A 15,922-nucleotide genomic window follows, 5' to 3' on the forward strand; every position below is an offset into this window, starting at 1 on the left:
AAGCAACGCATTTTGGATGACTGTGGTTGGCAGATAGAAAGTTGATCTCTCTGATTTCCCGTGAGTGTATTTGCAGCATAGGGTCAGCCTGGGGCCCGTGAGATCTGACCCCACAGGCACGGTCTTTAGGGCGTCTTCCCTCCCCAAGTGGGAGGGTGCCATTAACCATCTGGGGCTCTGCAGGCAGACACACTGTTATTTTGTTGTTTGGTGATGGGGTGCCTGGAGAGCCTGTCTTTCTTTCTGAGCAGCCAGCCCCCGATGGAGGGAGCTGAAGCTGAGGGCGTACGGACCAGCTTTGAGGGGCTGGGTGGGCTGCGGCCAACAGAGGGAACTGGGCTCAGGTGGGCAAAGGAAGGAGTCACCCTCCCCTCCAACCATCTCAGCGCCTTCCTCTCCAAGCTCCCCAGAATAACACAGCAGGGGATCCCACCTCGTTGTTCCTCAGCCCCCCCTCCCACGCAAAGTCCTCCGGAATCCTTCTGTCCACTAGCACCCTCCCCACCCCCATCCTTCTGTCCTGGGGGAGTCCTCCTGTCACCCCCTTGGAAGCCACGCAGCACCGGGAGAACATCCTTGTATCATTAACAGCCAGTGCTCCTGTTCCGGGGAGAGCCGTGTGTGTGTGTGTGTGTGTGTGTGTGTGTGTGTGTGTGTGTGTATGCACAGGGCTGGCCCCCGGAGCCCCGGGGTCCCACAGCACGTCCTTGTCTTCGCAGGACAGGATCTTCGCCGGGCCAGCACACACTGAAGGTGCATTCTGTTCCCGTCCTGGACCTTATTTCTGTCCACTTGGCAGCCGCACAGCACTACCTCGGGCCTCACCGCTAGGCCCCGGGACCTATAAAGCCGTCTTGTGCAGGGGCTCAAAAAAAGCCCTTTCCTCGCCAAAACCACAGCGAGGAACGGAGCAGTGAGTGGCAGCTCGTTTACAGACCCGGGTGAAAGGCGCGTCTGTTCCTTGACAAGATGTCTGTATGTGATAAACCCAAGGGCGAACTGTATGAACATTCACTTCTCTCCAGAAACGGCAGCATCCCACACAAGCATTTGCTTCCCAATTAGCAGAAATAACTTCACAGGATTCCTGCGTTATGGCGCTCTCAGGAGCCAGTGTACACGGAGTTTTTCGTGCAGTCGCGAAACACCAACCGAGGTGGAAATCATCGTGCGCACAAAATAAAACCAGGGACTCAGGGAGGCCGCCGTATTTATACCGCGGAGGACGACCCAGGTCCTAAAGCCTTGAATTACCCCTAAACGGGGTAAAACCCAAGTGAAAACTTTCCTACAAAATCACGTTAGGGAGAAGAAAACGTCTTTACCAAAAACAAAAACAAAAAAACCAAAAAACCCCAAAACAACAACAACAAAAAACAAACCCCCCAAAAACAAAGAAAACAAAAAAATCAAAATCAAAACCCAAAACACAAGACACAAAGAGTGCATGTATGCACTGTGCGTGATTTAACGACCCCGTTAAAAGTATAAACGGAAATAAGCTGGGGGGGGACAAAAGGTCACTTAAGTAATTAATTCCACCTCCAACAAAATAGATTTATTATTTTTGCAATGATAAAGGCAGTTCGTTCTCAAGCTAAAAACCCGATGTTTAAAAGAGTTGCACGCCTCCAACCCATCGTTACCGTTTGATAAACAAAATTAACGTAAACGGGGCCCTTGGCGAACCCAAGTCGCCCTCTTAATGCAAAAAACTGCCCGCCTAGCCTCGCGCTCGCTCCCGACCCCGCGCGCGCACACCCGTCCCCTTGCTTCGCGGGCACGCATTGCGCACGCCCGCCACCCAGCCGCCGCTGGCCTCCGGCTCGCTCCCGGCGGGCACGCACTGCGCATGCCCACCCCCTGTCCTCCCCGGCCACACAGCCAGGCCTGCAGCTCGCGCTCAGCCGGCACGCACTGCGCATGCTCAAGTTGCCAGGCTCCTCTTCCCCCCCCCCGCCCCACGGTGAGCGTGCACGCACGGCGCATGCTCCCACCTCCCCGGCCCTCAGGTCGCCTCGCAGGCTAGGGCCTCACCCCTAAAAAGCCAAAAAGCAGGAAGACCTCGTGTGGGGCGGCTGCCACCCCTCCGACCCCGTTCCTCACCCAGCCCCTAAACGGCCTCCCTCCCCCACCCCCCACCCCCCGGCCAAGGACCCCGCAGGCCGCTGCGTCCGAAGCCGGTAGGTGTGCGTGCCGGCGTGCGGAGCCCGTGGCCGCCGTGATGACGCCACGCGTCACGGTGACGCACGACGTAGGCGACCTTGTTTGGGAAGACGGCCGGCGCGCCGGTTTTGAAGCTGCCCAGAGCGGCGCGGGCCTAGCGGCGCTCGTGTCTGTCAGTCTCCGCCGGGCCCGGGAGTCCGCGCAGCCCGCGAGACGCCGGCGCCGCCCGCAGCCCGGACCTTCGGCGGGCCGGGCACTGCCCGCACCCGCGCCCCGCGCCCCCTCGCCGGGGTGGGCCGGGCCACCGCCTGCTCCCGGGACGCCGGGCTCCGGGCCCGCGAACCCCGCCTCCCCGGGACCCCAGGACCCGGGCTCCCTCCAGGCCAGCCACCTCCCTTCACCCCGGGCTCCAGGTCCGCGAACCCCGCCTTCCCGGGGACCCAAGAAGCGGGCTCCCTCCAGGCCAGCCACCTCCCCGCACCCCGGGCTCCGGGCCCGCGCCCCTCCCTCCCCGGGACCCCAGGACCCGGGCTCCCTCCAGGCCAGCCACCTCCCCGCACCCCGAGCTCCGGGCCCGCGAACCCCGCCTCCCCGGGACCCCAGGACCCGGACTCCGGTCCGCGACCCCGCCTCCCCAGAACCCGGGCTCCAGGCCCTACACCTCCCGGGGCTCCGGGCCCACGAACCCCGCCTCCTAGGGACCCTGGGCCCGTGACCCCCAGATTCCTGGACTCCGGGCCCGGGACCCCCGCCGGCGACCATCATCTGCTCCGCCCAAGTCCGTTCGGCCCAGACTTGGGTTCCTGGCGCCAGGCCGGCGTGCAGGAGGAAGGGGCTCCTCGGGAAGGAGGGTCCGCGCCTTGAAGATGCCTCCCGGCAAAGTCCTACAGCCGGTCCTCAAGATGAAGGTGGACGAGCTGTTCCTGTGCTGGCTCAGCGAGTCCAGCACGCAGACGATGCTCCAGGACTGTCTGCAGAGGATCAAGACGCCCGGGAGGACCGAGAGCGGCGGTGGGGACGCGAGGCAGCCCGGGCCCCCGCTAGCAGCCTCAGCCCCCGCCCCCGCCTGCAAGCCCTCGGTGTTCGATAGTCTGGGGGCGCCCAGCCCGGCCCCCACGTCCACCGCACTCCCGCTGGGAGCCGCCACTAGTCCCCGGACCGGGCCACCCGTGCGAGGGTCTCGTAGATCCACAGGGACGCGAGTAGTAAGTTAATGCTTCGCTTCTGCTAACTCGGGCCGCAGAGTGACCTGGGGCGCTGGTGCGGGAGCGTCACACGTGAAAACACTCACATTTGCGGGTTTTACCCCAAACGAAGCCCCACATGCTGAAACGTTTTGTCATTGCCGGAGTCCCACGCTGGTCATCTGTCCAGCCCGAATGTTAGAGTTCCTTTCTGGTCTTTTCGAGTCTTGGTTTTACATGCTCAGTTCTCCGCACTTTCTTCTCGGTTCTTAATAATTCCAGAGGTTTTTTCCCTCCTTTGTCTGGTTTTCTTCTTGAATTGTCCATAGTAGTTACAGTCAGACAGCCGTGCTCCGAAAAAGAGGTTGGTTTCTGGCACATTACCCTGTGTGCGTTCAGAGTCACAAAATGTTGGCTCCGGGTGTTAGGGGAAGAGCGGTGGCTGGTGCCTGCCGTGTACCTGGAATACTCCTGAAGCCGGAAATGTTAACATTCCATCGGAACACGTTTGTGACATTGAAGACGTTTCCATTGGTGCTAGTGCCCCATAAACAGCGCGAACCGTTTCGTAGTATCGCTCATTTGATAGCTTCCCAACCGCAGGGACCAGCCCCTAAGGGCAGATTGCGAGGACAACCTCTGCAAGAAAACTCGTTGGGCTCTTCATTACGGGTGGTTTTCTGGCCTGTCGTAGCGGACCCGATGACATGTCCCAGAAAGTAAGTCTCCACGGAGGGTGGGAAGTAGACCCAAAAGCCACGCTAGACACCACGCGGTTTTGACCCTCTAGGGAACCCCACAGGAAGGCTCGTCTGCACCTGCAGGGCTCCCGGACCAACCCTTGAGCTCTGGCTCCGTCACTTTCACACTGCACCCAGAACCTTAGTGCTGGAGGGAGTTTTGCCTGAATCACTCGTTTCCTCAAGGCCGTGGGATATGTGAGGAGGGCCAGTGCTCAGAAGGGTTCCTGTGAGGGACAGTGGTTTCCCTCCCCAAGATGGCATCCCTACTCCCCGGGACGGCCGAGGTCTTATTCAGGGAGCTGTAAACACGGAGGCTCGCCACCACTTGCAGGTGAATTCTTGTATTTTGTGACCCCGTAACCTCGTGTGAACCGTCTTGGGACTGCAGATGTTGGCAGGTCAGCCCTGCATGGGGAGGGTGACGTGGATGCCTTGAAAAGGACGTATTTCTGTAAAGCAGGCACAGAGGCGTGCCCGCGTGGGAGTTAAGTTCCTCAAGTGTTCAGAGCAGGGGAGCTCGTTTCTCTCCACTGGGAGAGAGATTCGGCAGGAAGGGAGACTGGGACTTGGGGAAGGCACTGAAGTTAGCGGGGAAAAGGCAGGGGGTGCTGCGAAGGGAGGTTCAGAGTGGAGGTCAGATGTGCAGTCTTGCCCAGAGGCCACAGTGGTCTGGGCAGCTGTCAGGCCGGGTCGGGGTGTGGCCGTGTGCCTGTGGGATTGGGTGGGATGCAGCACTCTGGGCTGAGGGTGCTGTGCCTGCTTGCACGGCTGGCTGCTAGGGCTTCTGAAAGCTGTGCGCACGGTGTGTGACCACAATTCTCGCGGTCATGGGGCGCCTGGGAGGCTGAGTCAGTTGACCATCCCACTGTTGGTTTTGGCTCAGGGTCGTGAGATCAGCCCCGCGTCAGGCTCCGCGCTCAGTGTGGACTCTGCCTCTCCGTCCGCCCCTTCTCTCCCTCCCCTAAACAAAGATTCACACAGTGCTGATGCGTGCAGCCGCTGGGACACGCCAGCGTGTGTCTGCAGCCACGGGCCCTGGGCTGGGTGAGTGGTGCAGGGCGTGAAAGGTCAGGATGCCGGCGGAGTCCTGGAAGGGTCGGCGGGAGTTGCTGCCAGATGCAGGTGAAATCACAGACCCCCTCTGGTTTGCAGTTTCCACGGCCAGCACTTTTGAGGAACAGCAGAATGCTTTTCTTCCCTCCTCTCCCGCCCCCCCCCCCCCAAGAGTTTTCACAAAGTAGTGATGCTTCTTGTCTGGGACGAGACATTGCTTTAAACACGTCTTCATGTGTTTGGAACTTAACCATTTCGGTTGGATTTTGAGACGTGAATTGCCCGAGAGGACCCGTGTCTTCACGGGGACCAGATGCGAGGGGCTCATTCCTGTGCTCCCCATCCACGCATTGCGTCGGACACCGTTCACCAGGACCCGATTCCCAGGCACACACTGGCAGGGGGCGGACCGGTGAGGCTCCTGGGTCCAAGGACGAGGTCTCACAGATAAAACATCTTTTCTCCAGTGTAGAGACACGTCAGGGCTGACTGCGAGCCGCGGGCAGCTCCTTTTCACCCCTACTCCGTGTACGTCCCCAGCTAAGAGGAGAGGAGGCACAGACGTCCGCACACAGTGAGAGCCTGATTGCCGTGTTACGTGACCTGCCCCACGGATGTTCGCCACGCACCCAAGGTGTGATGCGCTTGGCAAACACATTACACGCAACGGGCACTCAGAATGTCTCCTTCCCGTCTCCACGGAGGGAGGGCTGGGTGCTGAACGGCAGGGGCTTCGTGGGTCTGTCACCCACGATCCCAACCAGGCAAAACCCTAAATGTGCTTCTAAGGAAGTTCTTCAGAGGGGAATCAGAGCTTAGCCTGCATGCCCTGTCTGTGCACATACTTCCTACCCAGTGAGGTCGCCCAGGAGAGGACTGGTCCCCTGCCCCCATGGACCCCACTTTCAGATGTACAGGACACAAGCCATGCTTTAATGACGGACAGGTTCTTAGCTCAGGTCTCACCTCGCCCAGCGGCTGGTTCAGACTCTCTCCGGGACCCCCTCCTACTCCTTCTCCCGCAGCGGTCAGTATCCCAGTAACCTTGTCCAGCAGCTAGTTCAGACTCTCTCTGGGACCTCCTTCCTACTCCTTCCCCCGCAGTGGTGAGTATCCGAGTAACCTTGTCCAGCAGCTGGTTCAGACTCTCACCGGGGCCTCCTTCCCACTCCTTCCCCCACAGCGGTCAGTATCCCAGTAACCTTGTCCAGCAGCTGGTTCAGACTCTCACCGGGACCTCCTTCCCACTCCTTCGCCCAGTGGTCAGTATCCCAGTAACCTTGTCCAGCAGCTGGTTCAGACTCTCTCTGGGACCTCCTTCCCACTCCTTCCCCCGCAGTGGTCAGTATCCCAGTAACCTTGTCCAGCAGCTGGTTCAGACTCTCACCGGGGCCTCCTTCCCACTCCTTCCCCCAGTGGTCAGTATCCCAGTAACCTTGCCCAGCGGCTGGTTCAGACCCTCACCGGGGCCTCCTCCCTACTCCTTTCCCTGTGACTTCTCAGCTCCTGCCCTGAGACTTCTCAACTCCTGCCCTGTGACTTCTCAGCTCCTCCTCTGTGACTTCTCAGCTCCTGCTCTGAGACTTCTCAGCTCCCGCCCTGTGACTTCTCAACTCCTGCTCTGAGACTTCTCAACTCCTGCTCTGAGACTTCTCAACTCCTGCTCTGTGACTTCTCAGCTCCTCCTCTGAGACTTCTCAACTCCTGCTCTGTGACTTCTCAGCTCCTCCTCTGTTACTTCTTAGGTCCTGCCCTGTGACTTCTCAGCTCCTGCTCTGAGACTTCTCAGCTCCTGCTCTGTGACTTCTCAACTCCTGCTCTCTGACTTCTCAACTCCTGCCCTGTGACTTCTCAGCTCCTGCCCTGTGACTTCTCAGCTCGTCCTCTGTGACTTCTCAGCTCCTGCTCTGTGACTTCTCAGCTCCTGCTCTGAGACTTCTCAACTCCTGCCCTGTGACTTCTCAGCTCCTGCCCTGTGACTTCTTAGCTCGTCCTCTGTGACTTCTCAGCTCCTCCTTGTGACTTTTCAATTCCTCCTCTGTGACTTCTCAACTCCTGCTCTGTGACTTCTTTTTTTTAAATTTATTTTTATTTTTTATTTTTAAAGATTTTATTTATTTATTTGACAGAGATAGAGACAGCCAGCGAGAGAGGGAACACAAGCAGGGGGAGTGGGAGAGGAAGAAGCAGGCTCCCAGCGGAGGAGCCTGATGTGGGGCTCGATCCCAGAACGCCGGGATCACACCCTGAGTCGAAGGCAGACGCTTAACGACTGAGCCACCCAGGCGCCCCTGCTCTGTGACTTCTCAACTCCTGCCCTATGACTTCTCAGCTCCTGCCCTGTGACTTCTCAGCTCCTGCCCTGTGACTTCTCAGCTCCTGCCCTGTGACTTCTCAACTCCTCCTCTGTGACTTCTCAACTCTTCCTCTGTGACATCTCAGCTCCTGCATTTGGGAGATCTCAACTCCTGCTCTGTGACTTCTCAACTCCTGCATTTGGGAGATCTGCTGCTGCTCTGAGACGTCTTTTCCCTTCTTGCTGGTGTCATTTGAAGCAGAAAAGTTTCACGTTTTGACAAAGTTGAACTTATCACTTATTTTCGTTGTATCCCTAGAAGGACGTACCATGAGCTAAACAACCTTGGCCAGTCTCAAGGTCAAAAAGATTTTCTCCTGTTTCTTCTAGACGGTTTATAAACTTTGCTTTTATTCATAGGTTTATGATCCGTTTCAGGTTTTATGTGTGGTCGTCTGCAAGTTTCTGGGTTCGTTTTTTTTTCTGACTACCCAGCTGCTACAGGAGCATTTTGTGAAAACACCGTCCTCGTTGCCTCGAATCATGTCGGCACCTTTGCTGACAAACCGTGGGCATGGATGCCTGCACGTGTTTTGGACTCTGTTAGGTGCACGCATGCAAACGTCCCTGCGTGTCTCCGCATCTCGTTGCGTGCGTGACTGTCCCTTCTAGTAAGCAGGGAATCAGCCCACCAACTTTTGGCAACGTTGTCGTAGCTTTTCTGGGTCCTTTGTGCTTCATAGGGTTCTTTTGAGGTCTCTTGTCAGTTGTCCCACTAGCAGGCTGACGAGGTTTTGTAGGGACTGTGTTGATGTATGGGTCACTTGGGGAGAATTGCTGTCGTAGCAATCCTGGGCTCTCGAGTCCACGGCCGTGAAGACGTCTTACTTGTGGACATGCTGTGTTACGGGCTGAGCAGGGGTTCTCCTTTGGGGCCTAGGCCTTCCCCCTCTTGTAGGAGGAATTCCTGCCTGGGTGCCTTCTGATGTGTTTGTGTCTTTGTTGTCTTAACCACGTCTCTGAATCGTCCCTGCTGGTGTAAGACACACTACTGATGTTCCATCGTGACCTTGCCGACCTCACTTATTAGTCAACGAGAGGTGCCTTAGGGTCACGTGTGCACAGGGTCATATTGTCTGTGGAGGAAAACCGTCCACGTCTTCCCTGGCGGTCCACATGCCCTTGATTTCCTTTTCTTGCCTGATTGCTCTGGCTGGGGTCTGCGGGCCCTTGTCACGGGGAGCGGCAATGGTGAGCATCCTCGCTCCAGCCCCTCTTAGGAGGAAGGCATCCAGGCCTGGTCACGGGTGGCGTTCGTTTCAGGTTCTTTCAGAGATGCCCTATACCAGGCTGAGGAGGTCAGCTTGTATTCCTGGCAGCTCGTTGGGAATTTCTAACAGGAATGGGTGTGGGATGTAGGCACGTTCTTGGTGATGCCGTGATTAGTGATGCGGCGTGAGCGATGTTTGGGTGTCAGACCAACCTTGCTTCCTTGGATGAAGTCCCTGTGATCCTAGTTAATGATCTGTTTCGTACGTTGCTGGGTTCTGCGTCTGCGTTTTGGGAAGATCTGCGTGTCTGTGTCGGGGGGATATCGGGGTGCGGTTTCTGTGGCGATGGCTCTGGCTTTGCTGCCCGGGTCGCGATGGCCTCGCAGAATGAACTGTGGAATGTTCCGCCTTTCTGGGATGTCTGTCAGACCGAGTGCGATTGGTCCCGTCTCTTTCTAACATGCTGTGTCAACCTCAGGCCGTCCGTAAGGCTGCTGTCTGTCCGTCCATCTCACCTGCAAGCAGAAGTGTCCCCTTTGTGTTTGAGAGAGATGTTCCAAGTGTACATGACAGAGCAGGTCCGAACTGGGGTCAGGACCTTGCTGTCCCACAGCCCACAGTCTCTCGACTCAGTGCCAGTTAGAAACCAGCATCGGAAGATAAATTCGGGACCTTCAACAGCTCATCGGTGCAAGGAGAAGGCACTGTGGGCAGAACAGCACCAGGAGGCAGAACCGTCCCTGCTGCTAGGATAGTGTTGTCCTTTGTTCTAGAGCGTGTGGCCTGGCCGCCTCTTTCTGTGTGTGTGTTCCGCGGGGGGAAGAGAGGATGGGAGGGCGGGGGCAGGAGATGCATTTACAGCCAGGCTTCTTTCCCCTCCCACCTGCGCAGCGTCCCCGATACAGCCCCCTTTACACAGGTCTCCGAGCTGCCACGTCCGGGCGCCCGCGGTCAGAGCTGTGCATACGCTTTCTCCCAGGGAGTTCTTGCCCGCTCTTGCCCCCGTGGCAGTGGGCCCTGTCCACGTCTCATGAACATATCTGCAGACTGGCCCGTGGCCAACGGACCTAGGCTGCTTTACCACAGTGGAAGCACTCAGGGACGGGTTTCTCTGCAAGTGCTGGGTGACTTTCTTTCCGAACGTTTCCACGTCGTGTGGCTTCCAGAGTACCTCCTGCAGTGGGTAGATGTTCTCTGTTTGGGAACTGACCTCTGACGGTCATCCCAGCCTAGGGTCCCAGGCCCATGCCATCCCCTGCTGGCCGTGTGACCAGGGCACTCCAGCTCCGCGCCTTGGTTTCCTCACTTGTAAATGGCACCATAGCTCTCACAAGGGTCAAAGTTGATCTTGGGGGAAAACACTTGTAAAGTTTACTCAGACGGGGACACTGCTTCCTCCCTCCTCCCCTCCTTCTTCCCCTCCCTCCTCCCCTCCCTCCTCCTCTCCCTGGTTTGCTCTCTGTCTTACAAATATACCTTTGAAAGTTTGAAGAGCTACTGATCTTTCCCCAAAATATATGTACAAGTGGACAAAGGAGTAAAAGCTTTCTTCTCTTTGGAGTAACATTTCCGGTGTGTAGCAACATCTTACGTGAACCAGTCAGGTCCGTGCCACGTTTTACGCAGCTCTCTGTGTTATGGTTGTCGGAACGTGTGTCCTTTCGTCACTGCGCACATTTGAAACAGAAAAACCGGAGAACCGAGTTTCAGTGGTGCAGCTTTAGATGACCTGGTGACAGCACGAGCAGGTGCCGAACCAGATGGACGGTTTCCTCCGCTTTGCCCCCGGCCTCCTGCGCTCTGGCCACGTCACTGTTGCGTGGGGTTGCTGTGTGAACAAACCGCCCCAGACTTAGGAACTACACAGCCTGGCTGAGCTCACAGATCTGGGGTGGGCCCTTTGGGCCGGCTCGCTGGGGCAGTTCTTCTGCGTCTGTGCTCAGGGGCACAGGTGTGTGCCCTGCGTGGTCTCTACCCTGCCAGCCCCGCGTGTGCACAGCAGGAGCGTTTAGGAGCAGGGAGGGGCTCCCCCATGCCGTGCACACACTCCCTCCTGTCTGTGTGGCTTGCACACAAGCCCAGACCTGAGAGTGGGACCTAACGTTCTCTCCTTGTGGGACAGGCTGCAGAGTCATGCTGCAGAGGGGAAGCCCATTTGTTCTAGCAACACAAAGACTGTCTCTTCCCAAAGGCGTGTAGGGAAGGAGGGGAGCGGAGGAAACAGCAGCTGTGGCCTGTGGTTGCAGGAACCCCACGCTGCAAGCAGCCTGTGCTTGTATCTGAGAAGTGGGCTGGGGGCGCCCTGTGGCCCCAGCTCATCCCTGCGTGGCTCCTGGATCTGGTCGTCCCAGGCGCCTGGTGTCTGGGGGGCGTTCCTCCGAGTGGCGTCTGGGTCTGAATGGACCTGCGGAACCTCAGTCTCATGGCCTCACTCAGCACCCTGCTTTCTGGTAACCTGGTGACTGGCACACACTGCCCTGGTCTGTCTGGACACCTTAGAAGGGGTCGATGGCAGACCCATGAATCCTACAGGACATTCAGGAAATGGGGAAGAGACAGGAAGGAAGCAGAAGAGAAGGAATTGAGAGGCCATGCCCCTGAATGGGAATTAAAGCAGGAACGGGGAGGGGTGCTTAGAGAGATGGTGTGGAATGAACACTGAGCCCTCCTGGAAGGCTGCCTCCCGCGCGGCCCCAACCAGGTGACCGGTGCCAAAGGCAGAAGTAGGGAGCCCATGGAAGGGCCAGTGCTGGTGGGGTGGGGCCAGGTGGGCCCAGGGGACCTGGGGCGGCCACCCTGCTGTGCACGGTCCTGTGCTGGCCTCTGGAGTCCTGTCCGTGTCGACGTGTCCAAGCCCACAGGTGCTCAGCAGCACCAGGGTGAGCTCGAATGCATTCGCTGGAGTCTCGTGAATAACATTGTAGCTCGCCGCTTGTTACAAATGCTCCGCCCAGCGCCAGATGTCCGTAATCGGGGGAACTGGGAAGGGGTGGTGCTTGGGGAGGTCGTGGGAACCCTGTATTTTTTGCTCCATGATTCTGTAAACCTGAAACTGCTTTTTAAAAAAAAGCAAAAGTGAAGCCCATTATGGAGGGGAAGGCGGGTGCGGTGTGCTTGGGGTCGCTGCTTTGGGACCACTCCCGTGATTTTTCGCGTGTCTTTGTCGCTGGAGTGGGGAAGACATGCTGCGTCCTCCTGCTGGGAGGCCGTGTGCCACGTGTAGGCTGACGAGGTGTCCCTGCAGTCCTGCAGTTTCTTGGGGGCCCAGCTCCAGCGGGTCTGGGAAGGAAAGGCCTTTCCAGCGCCGGGTGGGACCTGGTTCAGAAAGGGGCGTGTCCTGCAGCCTAACGCTGCTTCGTGCTGCTCAGGGGTCTTGTCTGTGTGTTTTCGGGACTGCTGTGTTTCTGAGTGTGGTTTTTGAAACTAGCACTGAATATGCCGTGTGCTTGGACCGCACCCTGCCTGTGAACTCTGCGCCCGTGGCTGCTGTGGCCGGCAGGTGGTGGGTCCCCGATGAACCTCAGTGGAAGGAGGGGAGACAGGAGTGCTTGGGGAGGACGGCAGGGAGAGGCAAGGACAGGAAAAAGCCCCTTCATCTTCTGGAGTGAGGTGCACGTGGATTGGGGAGGAGAGCAGGCCCACGTGATCCTTCCACATCTGCAAGAGCAGCGTGGGTGCCCACGCAGGGCTGGGGGCCGTGGGGCATCAGGGCAAGCAGATTCAGGACTGTGTCTGCCCAGGTCGTGTCCCACACGTGTTGTCACAAACACAGGGCCGTCTTTCCCCCGAGGAGGAGTGGTGTCCACAGACAGATTTCTCGAGGCTGGCTAGTTCCAAACATATACTCACCTGATACTCTGGTGTTTCTTCTGTCCCAGTACATGGAAGTCCTCGCTCTGGGACAGAGCGGGGCAGTGTGGGTGTCCCCGCCCGGGGCTGTGCACGTGTCCTCGCCCTGGGCTGTGCCAGTGTCCCCGCCCGGGACTGTGCACATGTCCTCACCCTGGGCTGTGCACGTGTCCTCACCCTGGGCTGTGCCGCTGTCCTCGCTCTGAGTTGTGCGGGTGTCCCCGCCCGGGGCTGTGCCGGTGTGCTCGCCCTGGGTCGTGCGGGTGTCCCCGCCCGGGGCTGTGCCGGTGTCCTTGCTTGGCTGTTCTGGTGCCCTTACTACCCAGAACAAAGCATCACGCTCCAGTGCCAGGTCCATCTACAAGTCTGTTTCTGGGGTGGGGGTGGGGAGGGATCCCTGTACGCCCACCGTCTTCGTGGCCCTGTCTCACGTCCTGTAGGTGGACGGTTCCGTGGGGGGTGATGGCGGGGCACTGAGGTCTGCTCTTCTGCTGCGTGTGTGTTAATATCTGCATCCCTTCTGGGTTACGCTTCCTGAAACCATGTGGGGCTCACATCGCAGGACCTCTGTGCCTTGGCTTCATGCCTGCCGCAGCCCAGATGGGCACAGGTGTGGTCTGCTTCCTCAGCGCGTCTTCCCTTCCTGCTGCCGAGGGTGGTGGAGGCGTCCAGGGTGGTAGCCTTTCTTTGGTCCAGTTCCGAGTCCTCTGCTTGGATTCACCCCGGTAGGTCTGTGTGACCAGTCCCTGCAGTCACAGAGCACGTCACCTACACGGCAGTCACGGAGCACGTCACCTACACGGCAGTCACGGAGCACGTCACTTACACGGCAGTCACGGAACACGTCACCTACACGGTACACGGCAGTCACGGAGCACGTCACCTACACGGCAGTCACGGAGCACGTCACCTACACGGCAGTCACGGAGCACGTCACCTACACGGCAGTCACGGAGCACGTCACCTACACGGCAGTCACGGAGCACGTCACCTACACGGCAGTCATGTGCACGTCACCTACACGGCAGTCACGGAGCATGTCACCTACACGGCAGTCACGGAGCACGCACTCGACAGCGTCTGCACACGCTTGCGTTCTGCTGTGTTACCTCCAGGACGTCTGCCTGCCTGCCTTCCTTCCCCGTGTGACATCCCGTAGTATGTACCTTGTGTTCTGTGCTACTTGCTCGACGGTCTGGGTGACTTTCTGCGGCTGCCGCCCCGAGCCCGCAATACGTAGCTGACGTTGTACGTTACCCACTTTACCGGAGACGTTTACCCCGTCTGCTTACGTTCTGTGTTATCTGAGCTGCGTGGTCTCTGTTCCACGAAATCTACGTGCTGTCCCACCTTATCTACCTCGCGCAGCACGGCAGGAAAGCTCTGAAATCCTGTATGCTCCCCACACCCCCGATTGTGAAGAGAAAGCGTCAGCGGACCCTCGGTGCTTTGTGCTCTCCAGTCTGACGTGCAGACAGGGAGGCCGGTGTGGACAGACCCCTTTGTTTCTGGCATGATTTCAGGGCGCAGGCAGCTGCTTTGGCTGCGTCTGGGCTCTCGGGGACCTTCAGAGATGTGGGGCGAGCGCTGTAACAAGTTCTCTTGTGTCCGCACAGACCTCACGTCTGTGCAGAGCGCCTCCTCTCCTCCCTCCCCGCCTCTGCTCCCAGATCACTTCACTTCTCTGGAGAGCGCCTCTGTCGCCCCCACCCCCACCCCCAGAACTAGAGGCGCTGTCCCCAGATGTCTCCTCCCGGACCTGTTTACGCACTCGTCCCGCTGGTCTGAGCCACCAGACAGGGTCACCGTGCGGGGAGCTGCGTCCAGGACTGCCACTGGCAGCCCGGCCACAACAGCTCCGGCTGCAGTGGCTCCCTCCTGCACAGCCAGGGGCCCGCGGGGAGGAGCGGCACACGGCCGCCTCCCCCACCCTGCAGCCATGTGCCCTCCTCAGCCTGTGGAATGCGCGCGGCCCAGGGCCGGCCCCCAGAGCGCCCGGCCGGCCACGCATGGAGTGCGCTGAGCCCGGCCGCCCAGACTGTCCTGCGCGCAGCTGCCGCCCTGAGCCCGCCGGCCCCGGCCCGGCCCAGCCCCGAGAGCGAGAGCGCAACGCCTGGCCTGGCCCCCGGCGGCCCATGCGAGCTGACATGCGGCTCAGGGAGCTGTCGCTGCGCCAGGACCCCGATCTGAGGCAGGAGCTGGCCTCCCTGGCCCGTGGCTGTGACTTCGTGCTGCCCTCCCGCTTTAAGAAGAGGCTCAAGGCCTTCCAGCAGGTCCAGGTGGGGCGGGCTTGCGGGGTGTGTCTAGTGTGCGGCTCACCTGTGGCCCCTGCTGAGGTCGGATTGGGGGATTGGGGGAGGAGGGGCTGCTGGTTCCCTCAGGGTCCCCACCTGCGCGCGTCCCTCCTGGAACGGATCCCCTTCCGAAACGGATCCCCTCCCGGAACAGTTGGGGGGGCTGCTTCTACTCCCAGGATCCCCACGCGTGCGCGTCCCTCCTGGTACAGTTGGGGGGGCTGCTGCTTGTACTCCTGGGGTGCGCACCTGTGTGCATCCAGAATGGATGGGGGGCTGCTGCTAATACTTTCACGGTCCCCACCTGCGTGTGTCCTTCCCGGAACAGATGGGGGGGGACCGCTTGTACTCCCGGGATCCCCACCTGTGCGCGTCCTTCCCGGTACAGATGGGGGGGCTGCTGCTTGTACTCCTGGGGTCCACGCCTGTGTGCATCCCTCCCAGAATGGATGGGGGGGGTGCTGCTAATACTTTCACGGTCCCCACCTGCATGCATCTCTCCCAGAATGAATGGGGGGGCTGCTGGTAGTCCCGGGATCCCCACCTGCATGCGTCCCTCTCAGAATGGATGGGGGGGCTGCTGCTAATACTTTCATGGTCCCCACCTGCATGTGTCCCTCCTGGAATGGGGGGGGGCATTGGTACTCCCAGGGTCCCCACCTGTGCGCATCCTTCCTAGAACGGATGGGGGGTTGCTGGTACTCCTGGGGTCCACACCTGTGCGCATCCCTCCTGGTACGGCTGTGTCCTGGCTGTAGAGAGCCAGGTGTCCCGTGTGCTGCCTGCAGTGTGTCGGGGAAGCCTTCCGTAAAAGGAAGCTCCAGCTTTCCTTTCTGAGGTTTAGTGGCAGAACCGCAGTCAGGAAACTGGAGGGTGGGGGCCTGTGATCCAGTGGCTCTCTCTAGCACGGAGGAGCGCAGAGACGGCTTAGCGTTGGCCGGTGGCTTGAACCTTAGTCGGAAACATCGGGGCCTTTACCCTCGTGAATAGAGGGAGGCTTTCCCCACAGCCCTGGAAGCGGCCGCGTTCTGTGCTCCCACTCCGTCTGAGTTTCGTGAGGCGCTGT

At 59.2% G+C, this 15,922-nt stretch overlaps 1 protein-coding gene across 1 annotated transcript in view; it reads left to right on the plus strand.

Moving 5' to 3' along the window:
* Positions 1-2,793: 2,793 nt before the first annotated feature.
* The window catches only part of PPP2R3B (protein phosphatase 2 regulatory subunit B''beta), a 51,947-nt gene continuing 38,818 nt past the window's right edge, over positions 2,794-15,922 (plus strand). The window contains exon 1 of the mRNA XM_008694333.2: positions 2,794-3,371. Coding sequence (XP_008692555.2) covers positions 3,033-3,371 — 339 coding nt within the window. The 5' untranslated portion in view covers positions 2,794-3,032. The remainder of the gene's footprint in view (positions 3,372-15,922) is intronic.

This window comes from Ursus maritimus, assembly GCF_017311325.1.
Source record: "Ursus maritimus isolate PB19 chromosome X unlocalized genomic scaffold, ASM1731132v1 scaffold_X1, whole genome shotgun sequence".
Classification (NCBI taxonomy): Eukaryota; Metazoa; Chordata; class Mammalia; order Carnivora; family Ursidae; genus Ursus; species Ursus maritimus.